The following is a 20,333-nucleotide window of genomic DNA, read 5'->3' as shown; positions in this document are numbered from 1 at the left end:
GTATTTGTTGGTTACGCTTTCTCTGCCAGAGGGACCACCAGAGGGAAGCACACTGTGAAACATAAATAATATTTGAACAAAAACAGAAATGCCAGCGCAACATACAAAATGACACAACATATAGTGCAATACCTCAGTGCTTATCTGCTCATGAAAAGGGGTCATTTAGTTAAACCCTTTGGCCAAAAGGTTATAAGCCTACAGCCACTTCACGGCATGCCCAATCTGCAGGTCCTAACACTACCTGGCACAATTCTAATGTACAGTACCTCTCTTTGCATTAATATTTGCATTAACTGTTTATTTGACAAAGGGGGCAGCAAAGCAACATGATGAAACCCCCAGGCATTAAACGGGTAACAAGTATCCACACCCAAAAGGATGATAGAAAGCAAAATGCTGAACCCAAGTTCTTACAGCAAAACAGAACTTCACAAAGCGCCCATCTTTACATTGTGCATTATCAACTGATAAAACAGGTGACACCGACACCCTGTGGGGTCAAGAGCCCCTTAATGGCTTCTTGGACTTAAACAGTTAAGGGAGTACCTGCCTATTGTTCTGCAGCCCGTATACATGCACCTGCCCTTTCCTGCCCCTGCTCAGGCTGCAGCTCCCAGCCCTTCCACGCTCCCCTTTGACCTCCACTCATCACCCTGTAGCAGCTCCTGTTTCGGTTTCTCTCTCTTCCCGTGACGTCACGTTTCCCAGCAAGCTCTCTGCCCGCAGTGGTGCTGCACGCTGGTGAGCAGGGGGCTGGCTGGGGCAGCGTTCCATTGTGACACCCCGGTGGGCGTGGCCAGTCGCTGTGCTGTTCCTGTGCTGGTGACAGTAGGAGAGAGAAATACAGAAGGGTATTCTGCACAAGGTATTATTACACGCTCATAATAACCCCCCAGACCTGCATTCAGTGTAAAGACACGAAGCTGAAGTCCTCTCTCTACAGTGAATTTTGTTCCTGCATTCCCTCCAATTTATACCCCCCCCAGCACACCTAAAATTGTGTTTTTCTTTATTACGTTGATCTGGTCCCCACATCCCTTTTTTTGCATTTGTGATCACGTTCTTTATTAACCCATTTGCTGCCTGAGGCGACCATTGATGGAACTGGGGTTATCAAACGATCACTGATATTTATTTAATCAAGAAAAATATTAAACGTTAAAGATACTGACAGTTTTTTTTTTTTTAATTCAAACATTGGTATGGTATAAAGATGTAGAAAGTTGGGACTTTGGCTTATTACCACGATCAGCCTTTTTTGTAAATCAGATATAGCACAATTTATTTTGAAAAAAGCAGTTAGACCTACTGTATGGAGGTTCAAGTGATTTATTGCTGGAAAGAAAAAGCAAGAGGTGCACAATTCTACTAATATGTCTGTACACACACAGCAAACGTGATCTCTGCTTCCCAGTTTTGCCTATGCAAGGAGGTGATTACATTGACTGTCCAATCCTTTCACTGCCAGAGGATACTGCAATGCATTGCGTAGTGATACAGTATACACTAACTACAGTTAGCTGGGGGTTAGAAGGTTTGTCATGTCCAGTGGTGCTGATAGAAGTGCAGCATTCATCTTCTTTCATCCATTCCCCGCAAAATGCACATGTAGAATTTTACTGTACCGCTTCATAGTAGACTAATTTCCAAATAAGATTTGAAGAGTTAGCAGGTTATCTACATAATTACCATGGGCCACGTCGTTCTTGACTGGTGTCCAATTGTATATTTCTATGTACTACTTTAAAGTAGCAGCCCCTTCTAAGAGGAAAGTGAACTTAGGCCTCATTCAGGGTGCCTGCTTCGCGACGTGCGCGCGCACGTTTGAAACAAAGTATTTAAAGTAAATATTAGTTGTCAGCTACCTTGTCTCAGAAGTACAGAATTGACGCTTGCTACAGTTTCCACAAACAACTCAAGTTGTTTTTTCAAGCTGCAGCAGCGTCACTGGTACTTCGGCAGGGAAAATTAATTCATTCGGGAAAGTATAGTGAGAAGAGCAACACCCATCCCTAACCTCAGGTCTGTAGACCCGCTTCCTGAACGCTTGAAAAGGTCTGCTAGGGATGATGAGCACACATCGCCCAGCAGACTGACGCGCGCACATGCGGACGCGCGCCCTCCACCTCCTGTCTCTGCCACCCTGAACGAGGCCTAAGGATAGAGGCATGCTTGACAGGTTAACCTGTAGAGCGCCCTTCTGACGAGGCTGGCACGTCACAGGTCCTATAAACGAACCGGGTACGTCATGGCACAAATGCCTGTTTTCTAGGGGAGCACCCTTCGCTGTTATGTGATTGTTCCTAGAGTGAAAGGGGATTGACGCGTTTTTTCTAACAAATAATGAAATGTTTCGGCCTCTAGTGTTACATCCTGACCTTATACGATTTAGCGAAGGCATGAGTAATGGTGTCCATGTAAAGTGTCCTGCCTAGGACAAATATGAACGGACAGCGGTACACTATGTTTAACCCTTTGAGTATGGGAGAGGGCCACATCCCCTCCGGCACTCGCAATCAGGTGACCACTTCTCCGCAGCTATCAAGTGACCGCTCCGTTAACCCGTGTCCATGGTTATTGCGACCGCGCGAGCAAAATGCCGTAATGCAATGAACGCGGCCATAGACCGCGCGTGCAACGCAACAAATACATTTGGTTTTGCCGCGCGACGGCCGGGTCACGTGTGCGGTTCAGCCAATGAGGGTGAACCGCACACGTGACATCACGGGAACGCCTCCCGGCACGCCTCTGGCACGCCCTCCGTCGCGCAATCCTACAGGCTCTGTATCGCTCAAGCTACAGGGGAGCGTGACGCCACGCGCGGGCACCGTGGACGTTGCCTTACTCATGACCGATTTCCGATATATCGCATTCTGTGCTCCACAAACAAAGACAGACACTATGACATAGTAGCCACATCTATAGGCACGCAAAGGGTTAATACAATAATTGGAGACATTTACCTCTTTTTAATAAGGCACAGTAAGCACTGTATCGAAGTAATTAGACGAATGGCAATTCTTGCTCTATGTGACTTTCACATATATGCTTCTGTTGGAAAAGTCGAGCAGAATGTTCAGACTTGTTTGAGAATAAGTATTATAAAAAAAAGAAAGAACCAGTCAGATTCACTAAGCTTCGATAAGTGATATTGCAGCTCCATCCAGCACAACTGCTATTGACTTGAATTGCATATAATATGGAATTGAGTACTGATACCCCTTATTGGAGTTTGGAGATTCACCCCTCTAAGAGCGAATTGGAATTTACAAACACTAATTACAAGTACATATATGGGGAAGGTTCATATAACTATGTGTAATCGTAACAGTGCTAAAGTGCAGAACTGTATTATACTGTAAGTAGGTGAAAAGCTGAGTAGGTAGTTACATTAAGTAGTTGGGCAGAATGTTACACTAATGGACTTTAACTGCTATTTCAGATATGTCTTATCTTTTTGTTCTCTTTAGATATCATTTTAGTCATTATTATCATATTCCATGCAATGCTGAAATGTGCCCCTCAATTAGGGCTGTAATTTTCTATAACTTGCTCAGTTCTGCAAAGATACAAAGCAGGGTGATAGCCTAACGTTGTAATGCCACTATTTAGAAATTGCAAAGATAATGGCCAAACAGTATTTCAAAACCTAACACGTTCAATGCCTTTAAATAAACATGACCAAAGATACCATCTAAATTTATATCTTATAAAAGTCTACCCCGTCCTAGTCCGAGTAAGTAACCTGTGTCCTATAATGTGTGTGTTATTGACCTGTGGTAATGCGTTCTAGTCAACGTATCAGATTTGCTGATCAATTGGTAATTCTGCTGTAACCGCAAAGGACGGGAGTTGTGAAGCTGCGATGCAGGACATCGCATCCAATCCTTCGTTAACTGCCCTTGAAGCCAATGTCAGTAAGCGGAAGATCGGGAGCGATGTGCAGTTTCTAAACTGTGCGGTCTCCAACAGCATGACCGGCTCCGGGATATTTCTGAGATTCCCTCGTTGTCAAAATCAGTTCTCACTTTTTGTGAATTTGAAAAGTCTAAAACGGCTGCAAGTAACTTTGTGGCCGCAGAGCCAATCAATACTGCCGATGTCATAGGAAGGTGGTCACATTTTCTAACCCTTGTGGGTTTCGGCTATCTTAACGTGATGTCTGTCCTGTTCATTGATTCCCAAGGAAGGTGCCATGACCCAGTTTGAAATCACACGTGGGTCCTGTATTTAACAGATATATAAAATTTTGCAGTTTGAGCCGTGTTCAGACGAAAACAGCTTGAGCGTTCGCTTCAGCAGATATAGAATAAAGCCACAAATCACTGGATTATTAGTAGGTTTCTGTAATTATAACAGGGATGCTCATACTCCAGAAGACACCATGGTCTGCTTTAATTCAAGGGGATTGCTGCTGTTATATACCCATATAAATATTATAAATGGTCAAGTAGTTGGCACAAGGGTATGTACTTTGATGTAGCTTGGGGCCCAATGCTCAGTATATTATGCCCGCTGCATTCTTATAAACATAACAACAAGACCAGCAATCTCAGACTATAAGAAAACAAACCACAATAATCTGGTGCAAGCACTTCGATTTCTTGGCAGCAACTTCAGTTTTTAATGAGAAATGGAAAAAATTACTAGAGATTTCTACGCAGGTGGAAAAAGGTTAACATGACTAGCCTGTCAAATCTTGTTATAAAATGTCCATGGGACTGAGGAAAAATATAGAAGACAGAAACAAAATTACCTAAAAGTAAGTGCTAATGAGCCCTTTCAGTTCCCAATGAACCTGCAATATATTACTATGCCTCTGTCACAGAATGAGTTATAGAAGGGTTGACTCCGTTTGGGATTTCTGGATCAGAATGGAGAGGATGTTATCAGCGTTAAGCTTAACATGCTGTGGGTCTCATTTGTTTTCATTTGTACCTCAATATGTGGTGACAGTTCTGCATTTTGAAATCTGGTTTGTTTCTATAGTCATAGTTTCCAGCAGTAGCCCTGCATAAAGTGAGCTTTTTACAGTTTAAAGAATACCTGCAGGCCGTCTAAAGCATCTTGTTGAGGTGAAGTCACGCTCCGAATAGCTTACACAGTGAGCAGATGCATCTAAACACAATTGGCTCTGTGATGTACTTAAAGATATTGATCACGATCTTTCTCCGTACACTTTTTTCTTGGCGTGTTAAGCTTATTTAAAAATGATATTTTGGAAGAATATTCATAGCCATTAAGGATTTTTAATACAAAATTAGATTTCAGTGACTCAATGCAAATGAAACATGTAGTCCTACTGTACTTTGCAATACTTCCCTTTCTTTAGTCTTCGTTTTACTGTTGATTATACTTATCATATATCTTTTGGTAGGAAAGTGCTGTTGAGCTCAAACACCTCTAATTACAGTGAGGAGGAAAAAGCTGTACGTTGTAAAAAAAGCTGCACTTTCCCAGCGTGCTGAGAAAAAAATAAAAAAATAATAATAAATAATGTAAAAACATTGCTATATGCACCTAATGACATGTTGCTTGAATATTTTCCAAACGCGTAGGCTGCAGACATGACAACACATTCATAATTACATGTGGTGATGTGATCAGTATGACTTTTACAAAAAAAAAGCTAACGTTTTTTAATCAATTTTGTGATGTAATCAACACACCTGCTACCATTTTAAACCTCGATGAAAGATCCTGTTAGTAGCCAAATGTGTCATCATTTATCTGTGTGACATTTACTTTGTGTGATTACATAACACTACAGCTTCAAACCTCTAACAATATTAATATGCCTTCCATGAAAACAAATTGTTTCGAAGTATTATCTAAGAAAGACATTTGGGCTTAATGTGTAGAACACATCACTGAAAAAGATACTGCATGTCTATGCCTTGTAATTTGGTAATAGTACTGTATCAGCTTCAGTCAGTATTCTCTTTAAGTTAAGATTAAAAAAATCATGTTATTGTGTTTGGAACACGTTAGCTTTTAACCGTTAAGCATGTTTTCACTCTATAAACAGGTTAAAATACTTAACCAACCAAGTTAAGTGGGCACAACTATTGTGTTCACTAATAGTATAAGGAAACCATATGTTTTTTTAGAAACATCTTATTCTTTTGTATTAGGTCACACACAACCTCACCTGAACCTGAATAATCTTATATACTCTAGTACTTGATTATTTGATATTTATTTAATAAAATCAAAGCAATAATGTGGATGGTGCTACGGCTATAATGCATAGCGTACTTGTTAATAGATTTTTTGTTGTTGTTAGGTTTAATTTCAAAGCCTGCTGTTATACGTAGCTATGTAAAATGACTTTATCTGAAAGATAAATGCCCTGACTTGCGTCAACGTGTTGGGTTTCTGATCTCATTTTATGGCACTGGAATTCTAAGAGTTACATAGTTACATAATTACATAGTATATGAGGTTGAAAAAAGACATAGGTCCATCAAGTTCAACCTATGCTAAATTTAGACAACAGATACTTTATCCTATATCTATACTTACTTATTGATCCAGAGAAAGGCAAACAAAAAACCCCATTAAAGGGAAAAATGAATTCCTTCCTGACTCCAAGAATTGACAATCGGATTAATCCCTGGATTAACAACATTCCCATTTATACTTATTTGGTATATCCTGTATACCTTTCCCATCTAAAAAGATGTCCAACCTTTTTTTGAACAAATCTATTGTATCTGCCATCACAGTCTCCATGAGTAATGAATTCCACATTTTAACTGCCCTTACTGTAAGGAAACCTTTCCTTTGTTGCTGCTGAAATTTCCTTTCCTCCAACCTTAAGGGATGGCCCTGAGTCCATATTACTGCCCGTGGGATGAATAGTTCTTTTGAAAGCTCCTTGTATTGTCCCCGAATATATTTGTATATAGTTATCATATCCCCTCTTAGACGCCTCTTTTCTAATGTAAATAAATCTAATTTAGCTAGCCTCTCCTCATAAGTTAGATTGTCCATCCGCTTTATTAATTTGGTGGCTCTTCTCTGCACTCTCTCTAGTTCCATAATGTCTTTTCTTAGGATTGGTGCCCAAAATTGTACTCCATATTCAAGGTGTGGTCTCACTAGTGCTTTGTAAACGGGCATAATTATGTTTACTTCCCTTCCATCCATTGCCCGTTTGATGCAAGATAAGATCTTGTTTGCCTTTGCAGCTACTGCATGACATTGGGCACTATTGCTAAGCCTGCAGTCTACAAGCACTCCTAAATCCTTCTCCATCAAGGATTCCCCCAATATATCTCCATTTGAATTATAAGTCGCCTTTTTATTCTTGCATCCCAAATGCATAACCTTACATTTATCTGTATTAAACCTCATTTGCCATTTATCTGCCCACGTTTCCAGTCTCTCCAAGTCCTTCTGAAGAGAAATTACATCCTGCTCTGATTCTATTACCTTACACAATTTAGTATCATCAGCAAAGATGGAGACTTTGCTCTCGATCCCAACCTCAAGGTCATTAATAAAAAAGTTAAAAAGCAGGGGTCCCAGTACCGATCCCTGAGGTACTCCACTCACGACTTTAGCCCAACCTGAAAAAGTTCCATTTATGACAACCCTCTGTTGTCTGTCCTTTAACCAGTTTTCAATCCAGATGCATATATTATTACTGAGTCCAATTTTCTTTATTTTGTACACCAACCTCTTGTGTGAAACCATATCAAAAGCCTTTGCAAAATCTAAGTAGACCACATCAACTGCATTACCCTGGTCTAAATTCCTACTTACCTCCTCAAAGAAACAAATAAGGTTAGTTTGGCAAGATCTATCCTTCATAAATCCATGCTGACTATTACTAATAATTTTGTTTTCCATTAGGTATTCCTGAATATTATCCCGTATTAAACCTTCAAGTAGTTTCCCTACTATTGAAGTCAGGCTTACAGGTCTGTAATTTCCTGGTTGTGATCTAGCTCCCTTTTTAAATATAGGCACCACATCTGCTTTACGCCAATCTTGTGGTTCTGAGCCTGTGGAAATGGAGTCCTTGAATATTAAATATAATGGTTTGGCTATTACTGAACTTAACTCCTTGAGAACTCTTGAATGTATGCCATCCGGGCCAGGTGCCTTATTTACTTTAATTTTTTCAAGTTGCTTATGAACTTCTTCCTCAGTTAACCAATTGTTCATTAATATGGAGGTTGGGGCTTCCTCCCGCGGCACTACTATTTGACTTGATTCTTCCCTGGTAAAAACAGAGGCAAAGAATTTGTTTAATACCTCAGCTCTTTCCTTATCTCCAATAATCTGCCTACCCATCTCACGCTGAAAGGGTCCTATATTTTCTTTTCTAATTTTTTGTTATTAAGGTACTTAAAGAACTTTTTAGGGTTACCTTACTTTCTATTGCAATCCTTTTTTCATTATCCATTTTTGCTAATTTGATTGCCTTTTTGCAATTTTTGTTACATTCCTTATAATTCTGATACGATGTCTCTGTCCCTTCTGACTTAAAGAATGTAAACGCCTTCCTCTTCTTGTCCATTTCCTCCCCCACCTGTTTATTTAGCCACATTGGTGGCTTCTTTTATACTTATTACCCATGGGCCATGGGTATACACTGATAAGTGTGCTTTTCTAACAATGTTTTAAAGACTGCCCATTTATCTTCTACATTTTTCCCTGCAAAACATCATCCCATTGTATTACTACAAGATTAGACCTCAGTTTATTAAAATCTGCCTTTCTAAAGTTTAAAGTCTTTGTTGAACCCAATAAATCTATTTTTTGATAATTTATTTCAAAGGAGACCATGTTACTGTATGATCACTGTTACCCAAATGTTCCAGGACTTGAATTTTGTTATTACTTCTACATTGTTTGATATGACCAAATCCAGTATTGTCCCTCTCTGGTTGGTTCCTCAATAATTTGGGTCATATAATTGTCTTTAAGCACCCCCAAAAACCTGTTTCCTTTTGTTGTAACGCTAATCTCATTGCCCCAGTCTATGTCTGGATAATTAAAATCCCCCATTATGCAAACATGACCCAGTTTTGATGCCTTTTCCATTTGCAAAAGTATTTTAGCTTCCTCAATCTCACAGATATTTGGTGGTTTATAGCATAGTCCCACAAACATTTTCTTAATACTTTTACCTCCACTGCTAATTTCTATCCACAAAGTCTCTACATTTTCATCATTCTCTTCATAAACATCATCCCTTATAATAGGTTTTAGATCCGGTTTAAAATATAAACATACTCCACCTCCCCTTCTATTTGTTCGATCCTTCTGAAAAAGGGAATAACTCTCAAAATTAACTGTCCAGTCATGAGTTTCACCCCACCATGTTTCAGTAATGCCTATGATATCATACTGCTCCCTTGCAGCTATTAATTTAAGCTCCCCCATTTTATCTGTCAGGCTTCTTGCATTAGCAAGCATGCATTTCAGTTTTTTTTTCAGCCTGTACTATTACTATTACTTATCTGCTCCTTCCTTTCTGCTCCCACTTGGTTTAGTCTTTAGAAGTTTTCTAGTATCATCTGTATTTACTATGGGTGTCTCACTGCTTGTCAAACTCGCACTTGCCCCCATTCTACCTCCATACCACCTTGTATCCTTCTCTATTCAATTTAGTTCATTATCTGTTTCATTCCCCTCCCCCCTCCATCCTAGTTTAAAATCTCTTCCAACCTTTTTAGCATTCTCCCCCCTAGCACAGAAGATCCCTCTTCATTGAGGTGCAATCCGTCCCTAGAATATAGATGGCACCTCTCAAAAAAACCCAAACCCCTCCTTCCTGCACCACTTTCTTAGCCATGCATTAACCTCCCTGATCTCTGATTGTCTCCCTGCTGTAGCGCATGGCACTGGTAGTATTTCAGAAAATACTACCTTGGAGGTCCTTGCCTTAAGCTTTTGGCCTAGATCCCTGTAATCATTTTTTAGGACCCTCCATCTTTCTCTAACTTTGTCATTGGTGCCAACTTGTACCAAGACCGCCGGGTCAATCCCAGTCCCCCCCAACATCTGTCTACCCGATTCGCAATGTGCCGAACTTGAGCACCCGGGAGACAAAAAATACTGTTCGGTTCATGCGATCACGGCAACAGATTGCCCTATCTACCTTCCTAATAATGGAGTCCCCTACCACCACAATCTTTCTTTGTATCTGAGCATCCTGAGTCCCCACTGTGCTGGAGGAACTATTCCCCTGGCTGCTAGAGGAATTAGTTTTCCCCAGCCTTGCCATTTCTGCCCTGTCATTCCCAATATCTTCACTCAACACGGCAAATCTATTGGGATGTGTCAGCTCAGAAACGACCTGCATCTCCCTATTGCCCCTGCTTCCCCTTCTAACTGTCACCCAGCTACCTACCTACTCCTCACTAACGGCAACCAAGTTACCTACCTGCTCCTCACTTACGGCAACCAAGCTACCTACCTGCTCCACACTAACAGCAACTAAGCTATCTACCTGCTCCTCACTAAAAGCGCCACCAGCTGCACCACTAGTCAAAGCAAGGGCCTGCTCAGTGAGCTCTAATTCCCTTTCAAGATTGCCAATGTCCCTCAATATTGCAAGTTGCCTCTTCAGATCAGCAATCTCTGATTCTAAAGAGACCACCCGCTCACACCTCTCACAGCGGTATGCTCCTTGGAACAGCTGCTCCAAGTGCACATACATGTGGCAAGATGTGCATTGAGTGGCATTTTCAATCCTGCTCATTCTAGCAACTATGACGTTTAGAACTACCAACAGTAAACTGTACTTCAATATACTATACCCTGTTTAACCGCTTCCTTGTTCAAACTGCTTCTGGTTCTAACTGCACACACTTTAAACAACCAACACTGCTTCTGGTTCTAACTGCACACACTTTAAACAACCAGCACTTCAAATCAACCACATGGATCAGTCAGTACACGCAAGCCAAGAGTGACTTAAGTGTGAGAGTGATTGCAGCACATTTCTTTAAAGGGCCTGCTCAGTGAGCTCTAATTCCCTTTCAAGATTGTCAATGTCCCTCAATATTGCAAGTTGCCTCTTCAGATCAGCAATCTCTGATTCTAAAGAGACCACCTGCTCACACTTCTCACAGCGGTATGCTCCTTGGAACAGCTGCTCCAAGTGCACATACATGTGGCAAGATGTGCATTGAGTGGCATTTTCAATCCTGCTCATTCTAGCAACTATGAAGTTTAGAAGTACTAACAGTAAACTGTACTTCAATATACTATACCCTGTTTAACCGCTTCCTTGTTCAAACTGCTTCTGGTTCTAACTGCACACACTTTAAACAACCAGCACTGCTTCTGGTTCTAACTGCACACACTTTAAACAATCAGCACTTCAAATCAACCACATGGATCAGTCAGTACACGCAAGAGTGACTTAAGTGTGAGAGTGATTGCAGCACATTTCTTTAAAGGGAAATAATAATATCTCAAACATTAAATGCTACAGTATATACTTCGTATGCCCCCTGGAATTATTATTTGTTTTATTTCTTAATGTTGCATTTAACAAACACTTTTCTCAGTCATTTTTAGAATAATGCCACTATATATGACACATTTTTTTTTTTGCTGAAGATGACACAAAACACTGTAGCATATGATTTTTTGGGAATAAAAATGTAAATGGTATCAGTACTTACAAGCCATATTTTTGTGCGTAACATTTGCTCTTTTTTTGCTGAATATAAAACATTCTACAACAGTGTGATTTACTGTCCTGAATAGTTTTCTACAACCTTAAGCTTTGATATGGAATAGATAAGTAGGGAATTTTAAGTTATAAACTATACCTCAAATTGACTTTTATTTCAATAGTTGAAATAACGTCCGTTGGATTGTGGGAATTCAATTCTAGAAATAAACCAGAGTACATCACTGTCAAGGGAGGCCAGGATCATTCATTGAGCAAAACAAGGTAGAGAAATAAATTGTAGTTTATTCGGCTTAAATCCGCATACACACAGTGGAACACGCAATACAGACGAAAAGACACACTTACTGGGGGTCTGGGGTCGAAAACTAGACTTTCTTAGGTGCAGGGCACTCTATTGGGGGAGTTTTACCCTGACCGGGACTTAACACGGGATCTCCTGGAACTCAAATCGGCATGAAATCCCAGCCGCGACCGCTACGTTCGTTTTTCAGAACTTGGGTGCAAAAGTCGGGACTTAGTCTCTGTCCGGGAGGCTTTTCAGGCTTGAAATCGAAACCGGTTGCTTTGCTATTTTGAACAAGGTAACTTAGAAAAGCCTGCCTGCACTCTTTTGGCTCTGACTCAATGGGAACACACAATCTGATTGGCTCATAGCTTCTTATAGCTTTCCCTGCTCTAGCTGAAACATAGAGGCAGAACTCGACAACCAATCAGCGCGTAAGAACTTTCTCATGCAGCCAATAAGAGCCAAGCCGGGTCAGCTGGAAATTCGAAATAGCCAAGGAACATGCGCAAAGGTAATGTGGTATATTAGTGCATCACCACAGTAAGCTCACCAAAACATAAGTCTCATTGAATGAATCCAGAATCCAGGAACAATAACATAATAACAGGAATGATCTTCCCAGGGTGAAATAGGGACCTAGTGGTGCCCACACAGCTGCCACAGTATATTGTCTCCAAAACACATTAATTCACCACTGGGGTATGGTATGAAACAGTCCAGCAATAGAAAGGTAACAACAGAGGGGCTAATGCCCTTTACCTGACTAGTTGTGTTCCAGGTGAGTGGATTCCTCGGCGTGCAATCCTTGGAAGGAAGATCCAGGTAAGTAAAAGAAAGAAGGAGCACAGCTCACGGCATCCAGAATGCAAAAATAAGGGCAACTCCAGGCAAAGGAGAAAAATATATATGATCCTTTATTGATCAGCTTAGCAATAGTATATAACGCACCAACGCGTTTCATCCCACAGGACTTTCTCAAGGTGTAGGGAGACACGTAGTGACATACATTTTATCGTTAAAATTTTCGGGCCAAAATTGGCTACCAGTGACGTCATTGTCCAGCGTCCCGTAACCGAGTTGCATTGTTACTGCGCGAATCAGGCCTGAGTCGTGCTCGCAATCGACAGAGCTCACTGGGTGCCAGGTTTGGCTGCCATAAAAAAACATTGAATACCACAACTTTAATCATAAAACGAACATAGACAAAATAAGAAAACATAAAACGGACAATTTGAATTACTAAGTAAGAATTAAACGGATATACACTACTACTATAAACCTAAGGAAGCAACAAAACAACATTAAAGATGAAATAATATCAAGATATATATAACATGCAAAAGATGTCATCACCCACCTTGGATTCAAATGTATAAATGAGAGATAAAGTTAATCATCTCTGTCATATTAGGTGTGTGTGACCGCCACTGCATAGAACATATATAGACAAATAGGTTCCATAAAGGTAAGTAGACCCTCTATCCTATAAACAAATGGGAGATATATGTGTGCTATTATTCCACACATCTAACTGAGATATTAGAGCCATTCAATTAGCTAATAAGAAATGCAACAGTAATAACACACACACATCTAACCCATGCAGAAACTGCACAAGAAATTCATATTACAGTTAATAATCAATTTATTTAAAAAAACATCTATATACATTTGGGATAAAGATAAATTGTATTAGACTCATGAACCGAATCATAAGTCTTAGCAAATAATATCCTACCCAGAACATACAGAGATCTAAAAAGGATGTTTAAATCTAAAGAGATCATATACAGTTAATTTTCCCTATGGGATGCAAGGGGGGGGGGGGTTCTGTAAGAATCCATGTACATGGTCATAAATGATAAACCATTCATAACATATCTAACAGAAGAAAAGATTAATACAGATATACAGATTTATGATCTAATAGTCAAAAAGAAGAATCATGGAAAATCACAAAAAATTAGTGAGATCCCAGTCGATGTTCATTCCGTGAGGCACCCTGGTCCTCAAAGTGAAGATCCAGAATGCCTCATGTCGATCCAACTGTAGGGTCCTATTGCCACCCCTTTCTAGGGGAGCAACAAATTCAATTCCCTGAAAGGAGAAATTACCAGGACCTCCTTTCACACAGTTAGAATTTTTTTTGGAAACAGGATAACTGAGATCTCCATTAGAAATAAGTCTAAAGTGTTCCATCATTCTTATTTTTAAACATTTGGTTGTCCGACCCACGTATTGACATCCACATCCACATGTGATCAGGTAGATTACAAATGATGAATTACAATTAATAAACGTCATAGTTCTGTGTATTGTCCTGTTAACAGTGGAGGTGAATGTACTACATTGATTCATTTTATGGCAAATTTTACATTTATTACATTTGAACGAACCCTTAGGGAGATTCAATTGGGTATTGGTTGGTGTCCTAAAAAGACTAGGTGAGAGTGTACTCGCAACTGTCCTAGCTTTCTTGAACACCACTCTAGGACCCATAGAGACTATACATCTGAGAACAGGATCCAAAGATAAAATTGACCATTGATTCGTTCAAATGTAATAAATGTAAAATTCGAGTACACTCTCACTTGCCATAGGATGTTGATTATATGGGAAGTAATTTTTTTTCCCCCACTACAAAACCACATCATATTAAATAAAGATACCCCAACATTAACTGCACTTTTGGCATTTTCTTTCTTTGTTTCATTGTAATTTATTTTCATGTTGAAGACCATTAGTTTGGCCCATTATTAGCACCTTCCGTAGCAACATCTGCCAACTGGGATTATTCAAGACCAGGTTTATTGGAGCGGTTTGAACATTATCATTCCAGGCGAGCCCATTGAATTCTAGAAGTGCAAGAGTTCCCAATCGGAAAGAAGATAAAATCCCACACACACCTCCATGTTGGGAATGGAAAAATGGGGTTAAGCAGGTGGTTAAGCATCAGGTGGATGTCAATTTTTGATAGGTCTATGAAATTCTAGTTGTGTACACCCAACATACTTATGATAACAATGCATAGATACAATTCAGTTTTATGAGACATGTACCCTCATTTGGGGCAGATGCCCAAATTATTAACACCACAACATGTGATATAGAGAAAAACTGTGTAAAGTATCAGAATCACATAAATAACATGTTAAGGATATGCTCTTTTATTCAGTAAGCTATATAAAGTGTTCAGCTCAATTTAACACCGTCAAACCATCAATTGCACGCGAGGGTAACATTAATCTGCGAATACTGCTGCATTTCTTGAAGTTCTCAAACTAAAAGCTAGGATTCCAGTGTTCACTGTGTGGGATTTATTAGTTATTCGAAAAAAATTGGACCGACAAGACTAGAACAGGGCAACATGTCTGATGTGATCCTCTGCGTCATCTTCCTGGAGAGTGTTAGTCTTGCAAAATCTGAAATCAGAGCAGGTGGTAGCAGGAATTAGAAGCAAAGAAACATAAATTAGTTCAAATGCAGTCCAAAAAAGTACACCAAAATATGCAGTCGATTGATGGCCCTAAAAACTCTACAATGGTGAAAATGGTGCCTCCTCTTCAAAATAATCTTTCCCAAACTCTTGGAATGTCAAATACTCTACAACACAGACGAGCACAACAAAAGCATCTTTCATAGAGTAGTAGTTTTACCCAGAATCCCTGGCTGCAGTGGAAGCATTGTATGCTAAGAGATAATGGGGAAAGGCAGGGTTGCAGACCTGTCTGAGACATGTAACACAAGTGGTATTTTCATTTATCAAACAATAGAATATAGGATAAAATATTGTTTTTACAAACTGCCATGATATATTAAGTATTTTAATCAATCTGGTACTTCAGTGGTTAATGTGGTTACAGCTAGACTTAAACTACAAAGACATGTTTTTTTAGGGCCTGTTAAATCCTTAACCAGGCCTGGTTGTATGGGACTGATGGAATATAGCGATATGGGCATTTGTTACATAGGGTGTTGTTAATAGTACTAGTAATCGTGAGACCTCTATCATTTATACTCAGAGACTCCAAAAGACGGTAAGGGCTTCCGTATCCCCATCCCATATGATTATAGTGTCATCAATGAATCTCTACCACAATTTGATGTTCTTTCTGAATGGATTGTTCTGCCAGATGTACAAGATGTCCCAATGTCCCATAAATAAGTTGGTATATGCTGGGGCAAATTTAGTGCCCATTGCCGTTCCACATAGTTGTAGGAAAAAATATTTAAAAAATAAAAAGTAATTCTTGCTCAAGATAAAATCCATTCCCTTCATAGTAAAATTTCTTTGTTTCTCAGGTAGCATCACTTACATATCTAGACAGTATTTTGCTGCTTCCATGTCTAATTTGTAGTCTATACATGTGTATAATGCTTGGACATTACATGTAGCCCAGATGTACAGTATGTAGGTTCCCATTTAATGTCTATAATCAATTCTAGTAGATAGATCGTGTCCCTGAGATGAGATCGAAGCTGACACACCATAGGTTGCAGAAAATGGTCTATATACTTTGACAGATTGCTCGAAACTGAGCTTACTCTCAATAAGTATTCCATCACCACTCGAGCCATTACATTCTTCATTCATTTTATTGTATTTGCTGCTGCAGTATTTCTTTTAGATGAACACATGGTTCATTGGTGGTGGTTTCTTCTTGCTCTTCATCTGCTTGATTATGTCTTTTGTTATCTGTGTTCTTTCTTGTAGAAGTCCTTAAATGAAAAATGTATGATATATAAATTTCCCCTATTACTCCAAGAGAAAAGCCAGATATGTGAGAGCAGTTACGCTTGTTCTTATTTGCATTAATTAGAGGTGAGGACCACAACATCCAGGTGAGGACCACCCAGTAGATTTGGTAACAATGTTTTGAATACATCTTAGTTATTATTTTTGATTTAAGATTAATGACTATTAGTTTCAACACACCAATTTCACTTGTTAAAAGGGAACTATTCTCCAATTTAATACTGGACGGGAACTGCAACTCTGATAGTTGTTAACTTTATGTTTATGTTCGACACATAGAATGGGATATGTGTTAATGAAGATAACACGTTTGTTCTATACTTATATTATTTTTTTGTTTTCTTAGCATTCACAATTAAAAGAACTATGTCAGAAGACCAGATTCCTGTGCATGAAGAATTTATATACTGCTGTGGAGCTGCTACTCAGGTTTTGAAGTTTGGGCCGTGGAATGACCTGCAGAAAAACAATGCAGAAATCCCACCTAATCTGTTAATTCTTATTGTACCTGGTAGGTTGAATATAGTATTTAATACTAGATAATATTTTAGTAAAACAAACATTTTTGAGATGCATTTGTGTTGGATATCTTTTATTGAATTACATAAAACATGATAGGGGCTCATATTTATTATTATTATTATTATTATCATCGTTTTATTTATAAATCACCAACATATTCCACAGCACGGTACAATAGGGTTACAGAGCTATGTATATTACATGAACCGATCCCTACCAAATAAGGACAAACAGACACAAAAGGGAATGTGGGCCCTGCTCGTGAGAATTTAAAATCCAGAAGGGAATGAGGGACAATGTTGAAACAGAAGGTAAAGTGGCCTCTTAATGTGGGATGGAGTATGCCTCAGAATGCAGTATGGTCCAGCCGCAAAGCTGATCCCATGAAGGTTTGACGGTGTGGATGTTAGGGGTTGTTGGGTAGCGTGGAGATTGGTACGGCCGCACAGCTGTTCATAATAGGGCTTGATGGGGAAGTTTGATAAAGGTATGCTAGAGAGGCGTCTTTGAAAAGGTACGTTTTCAGAGAGTTTTTAAATTTCTAAAGGGAGAGAGTCTGATGGTACTGTACATGGTAGGGAATTCCAGAGAGAGGTGACAGCAAGGGAGGTCTTGTAGGCAGAAGTGAGAGGAGGTACAGTAATAAGGCAGGAGTAAATGTAGATGTTGTGAGCAGAATGTAAGGGGTGTATGTATATGTGTATGCATGTGTATATATATATATGTGTGTGTGTGTGTGTGTGTGTGTGTGTGTGTGTGTGTGTGTGTGTGTGTGTCTGTCTATACGGTTACGGCAAGGAAAATTGTAAGGTGTGTGTGTGTATAGACACACACACACATCTGATATGTAAGGATGGGGCAGCATCGTTGAGAGTTTTGAAAGTCAGAGCTAGAGTTTTAAATTAAATTATAGAGTATATGGGAAAACGCAGTGTCGGAATTTGCATAGTGGAATGGTGAGAGATGAATCTGGCAGTAGCATTTTAGATGGATTCGATTTGGGAAAGACGGAGAAAGGGAATGCCAAATAGAAGAATGTTGCAGTCGTCAAGGTGGAACAAAATGAGTGAGTGAATAAGGATTTTAGTTGCATCCTGAGTGAGAAAATGGCGTATCCTGGGGGGTATTTCAGAAGGGGAGACGGCAGGACTTAGTGAAGGCCTGAATGTGAAAAATGAAGGAGACATCAGAGTCAGATAACACATAGACAGCGGAGTTGGGGTGTTGATGAAATTATGGTGTTATTTGCAGTGAGGGAGAGTTTGGGTGTAGGGGTGGCAGTGGAAGGCGGAAAAAGTATCTGTTCTATTTTTCACATATTAAGCTTCAGGTAACTGTGGAACATCCAGGAGGAAATTACAGAGAGACTGTTGGTGACACAGGACTAGAGAGATTAGAAGAGGTAAAGTTGGGTACCATTGATATAGAGATGATACTGAAACCCAAATGATTGTATTACAGATGTAGCACAACTTACTGTCCTCAGCCACGTTGACGAAAAAGCAATTGTCTTCAGCGCTGAGGACAGTGTCTGCTGCGATCACACTGCGGGGGTAGGGGAGGCGGTCCATGCTTCTGAATGGGTCTCCCTGCAGCGTTAATCCTTCCGTGTTTGTTACATCTCTAGTTCACCAAGTGCTATACTGTACATGAGTTTGGTTTTTGAAGTAAAGTCCACTTCTTAATTCGAATGGAAAAATAAGCAACTTAAGGGCTATACCCAAAGTGATAATAGTGCATATCATGTGTAAATTATATGTTACAAATAATGTAATGCAAAACATATACACAATCAATATAATGAATTTGTATAAGTGCAATAAGTGTTGAATGACCACATAATTCTGAAGTCCTGCAGCTGGGAGCTTACTAGGATCATCCAAATTCTTGTCCTCCTTTGCGCTGTTCTTCACTATGTGCACAGTGCAGTATATAAGTGAAAAATAAACAAAACATTGGATAATATCATACAGTGCAAGTGACAATAACACCTCTGTGAACAGGTAGCTGGAACCGGATGTGGATACCTAACGATAATTCACTTCAGATTATGATGTTATCAGGCGACAGACCCATTAAACATTGGTACTGTAACTGGTGGTCAGTCTCTCACACCGGTTTTGAGGAGTTTTGGCCCATTCCTCCTTACAGAACTGCTTTAACTCATGATCCACTTTTGGTTCAGCTTCAGCTCACGGACGGATGGCCTGAGATTCTCCTCTAAATTTTTTTGATTCAATGCAGAATTCATGGTTGTGTCTGATGGCAAGCCGTCACACTCCCACTACCATGCTTGACGGCTGGGATGAGGTTCTTCTGTTCGAACGCAGGGTTTGGTCTTCACAAAAAATAACGATTCTCATTGAGGCCAAAAAGTTCTATCTGTGATTCGTCTGTCCAGAAATCATTGTTCCAGAAATCTTGTGGATCATCTATGTGCTCTTTTGCGAACTTCAGACGGGCAACAATGTTCCTTTTAGAGAGAAGTAGTTTCCACCTGGCTATCTTTCCTGAACACCATTCTTGTTCAGTCTTTTTCTGATAGTTGAGTCATGAATACTCACACTAGCCAAGACGAGAGTGGCCTGCAGATCCGTGGATGTTAATCTGGGGTTCTTTGCGACTTCCTGGATGATTTGCTGGTTTGTTCTTGGAGAGATTTTGGTAGGACAACCGATCCTGGATAGAGTGACTATGGTCTTGAACTTTCTCCATTTGTAGACTGACAGTGAATTTGTGCAGTTCCAAGTCCTTAGAAATAGTTTTGTAACCCTTTCTAGACTGATGAGCATCAATAACTGCTTTTGTGAGGTCCTCAGTGATTTGTTTTGATTGTGGCATGACCTATATGGTGAAGACCAAACTCGCAAAATTTCTGATCTTTATGTAGTGTGGGGCCTCAAACTTGCACCTGAAGATCTACCTAATTTTTTAAACACCTGATTCTAATTATCCCCTTTAATTTAGCTGATAAAACCAGGGGTTCACTTACTTTTGCATATACACTGACTCTTAATTACTCATTGTTTGTCTAATTCATACATCATTTTGTTTCAGAAGACATGGAATTGGTTACTATAAACCATATTGGATATTTAAGA

General features: G+C 39.7%; 1 protein-coding gene across 1 annotated transcript in view; it reads left to right on the top strand.

Moving 5' to 3' along the window:
• The first annotated feature begins 734 nt into the window (after positions 1–734).
• LDAH (lipid droplet associated hydrolase) overlaps positions 735–20,333 on the top strand; it is a 268,312-nt gene continuing 248,713 nt past the window's right edge. Inside the window, exons 1-2 of the mRNA XM_075598447.1 lie at positions 735–868; positions 17,057–17,221. Of these exons, the coding sequence (XP_075454562.1) occupies positions 17,077–17,221 (145 nt within the window). The 5' untranslated portion in view covers positions 735–868; positions 17,057–17,076. The remainder of the gene's footprint in view (positions 869–17,056; positions 17,222–20,333) is intronic.

The sequence above is a fragment of the Ascaphus truei genome, chromosome 4 (genome assembly GCF_040206685.1).
Source record: "Ascaphus truei isolate aAscTru1 chromosome 4, aAscTru1.hap1, whole genome shotgun sequence".
In the NCBI taxonomy this organism is placed as follows: Eukaryota; Metazoa; Chordata; class Amphibia; order Anura; family Ascaphidae; genus Ascaphus; species Ascaphus truei.
This window is presented reverse-complemented; position numbering and strand designations above follow the sequence as displayed.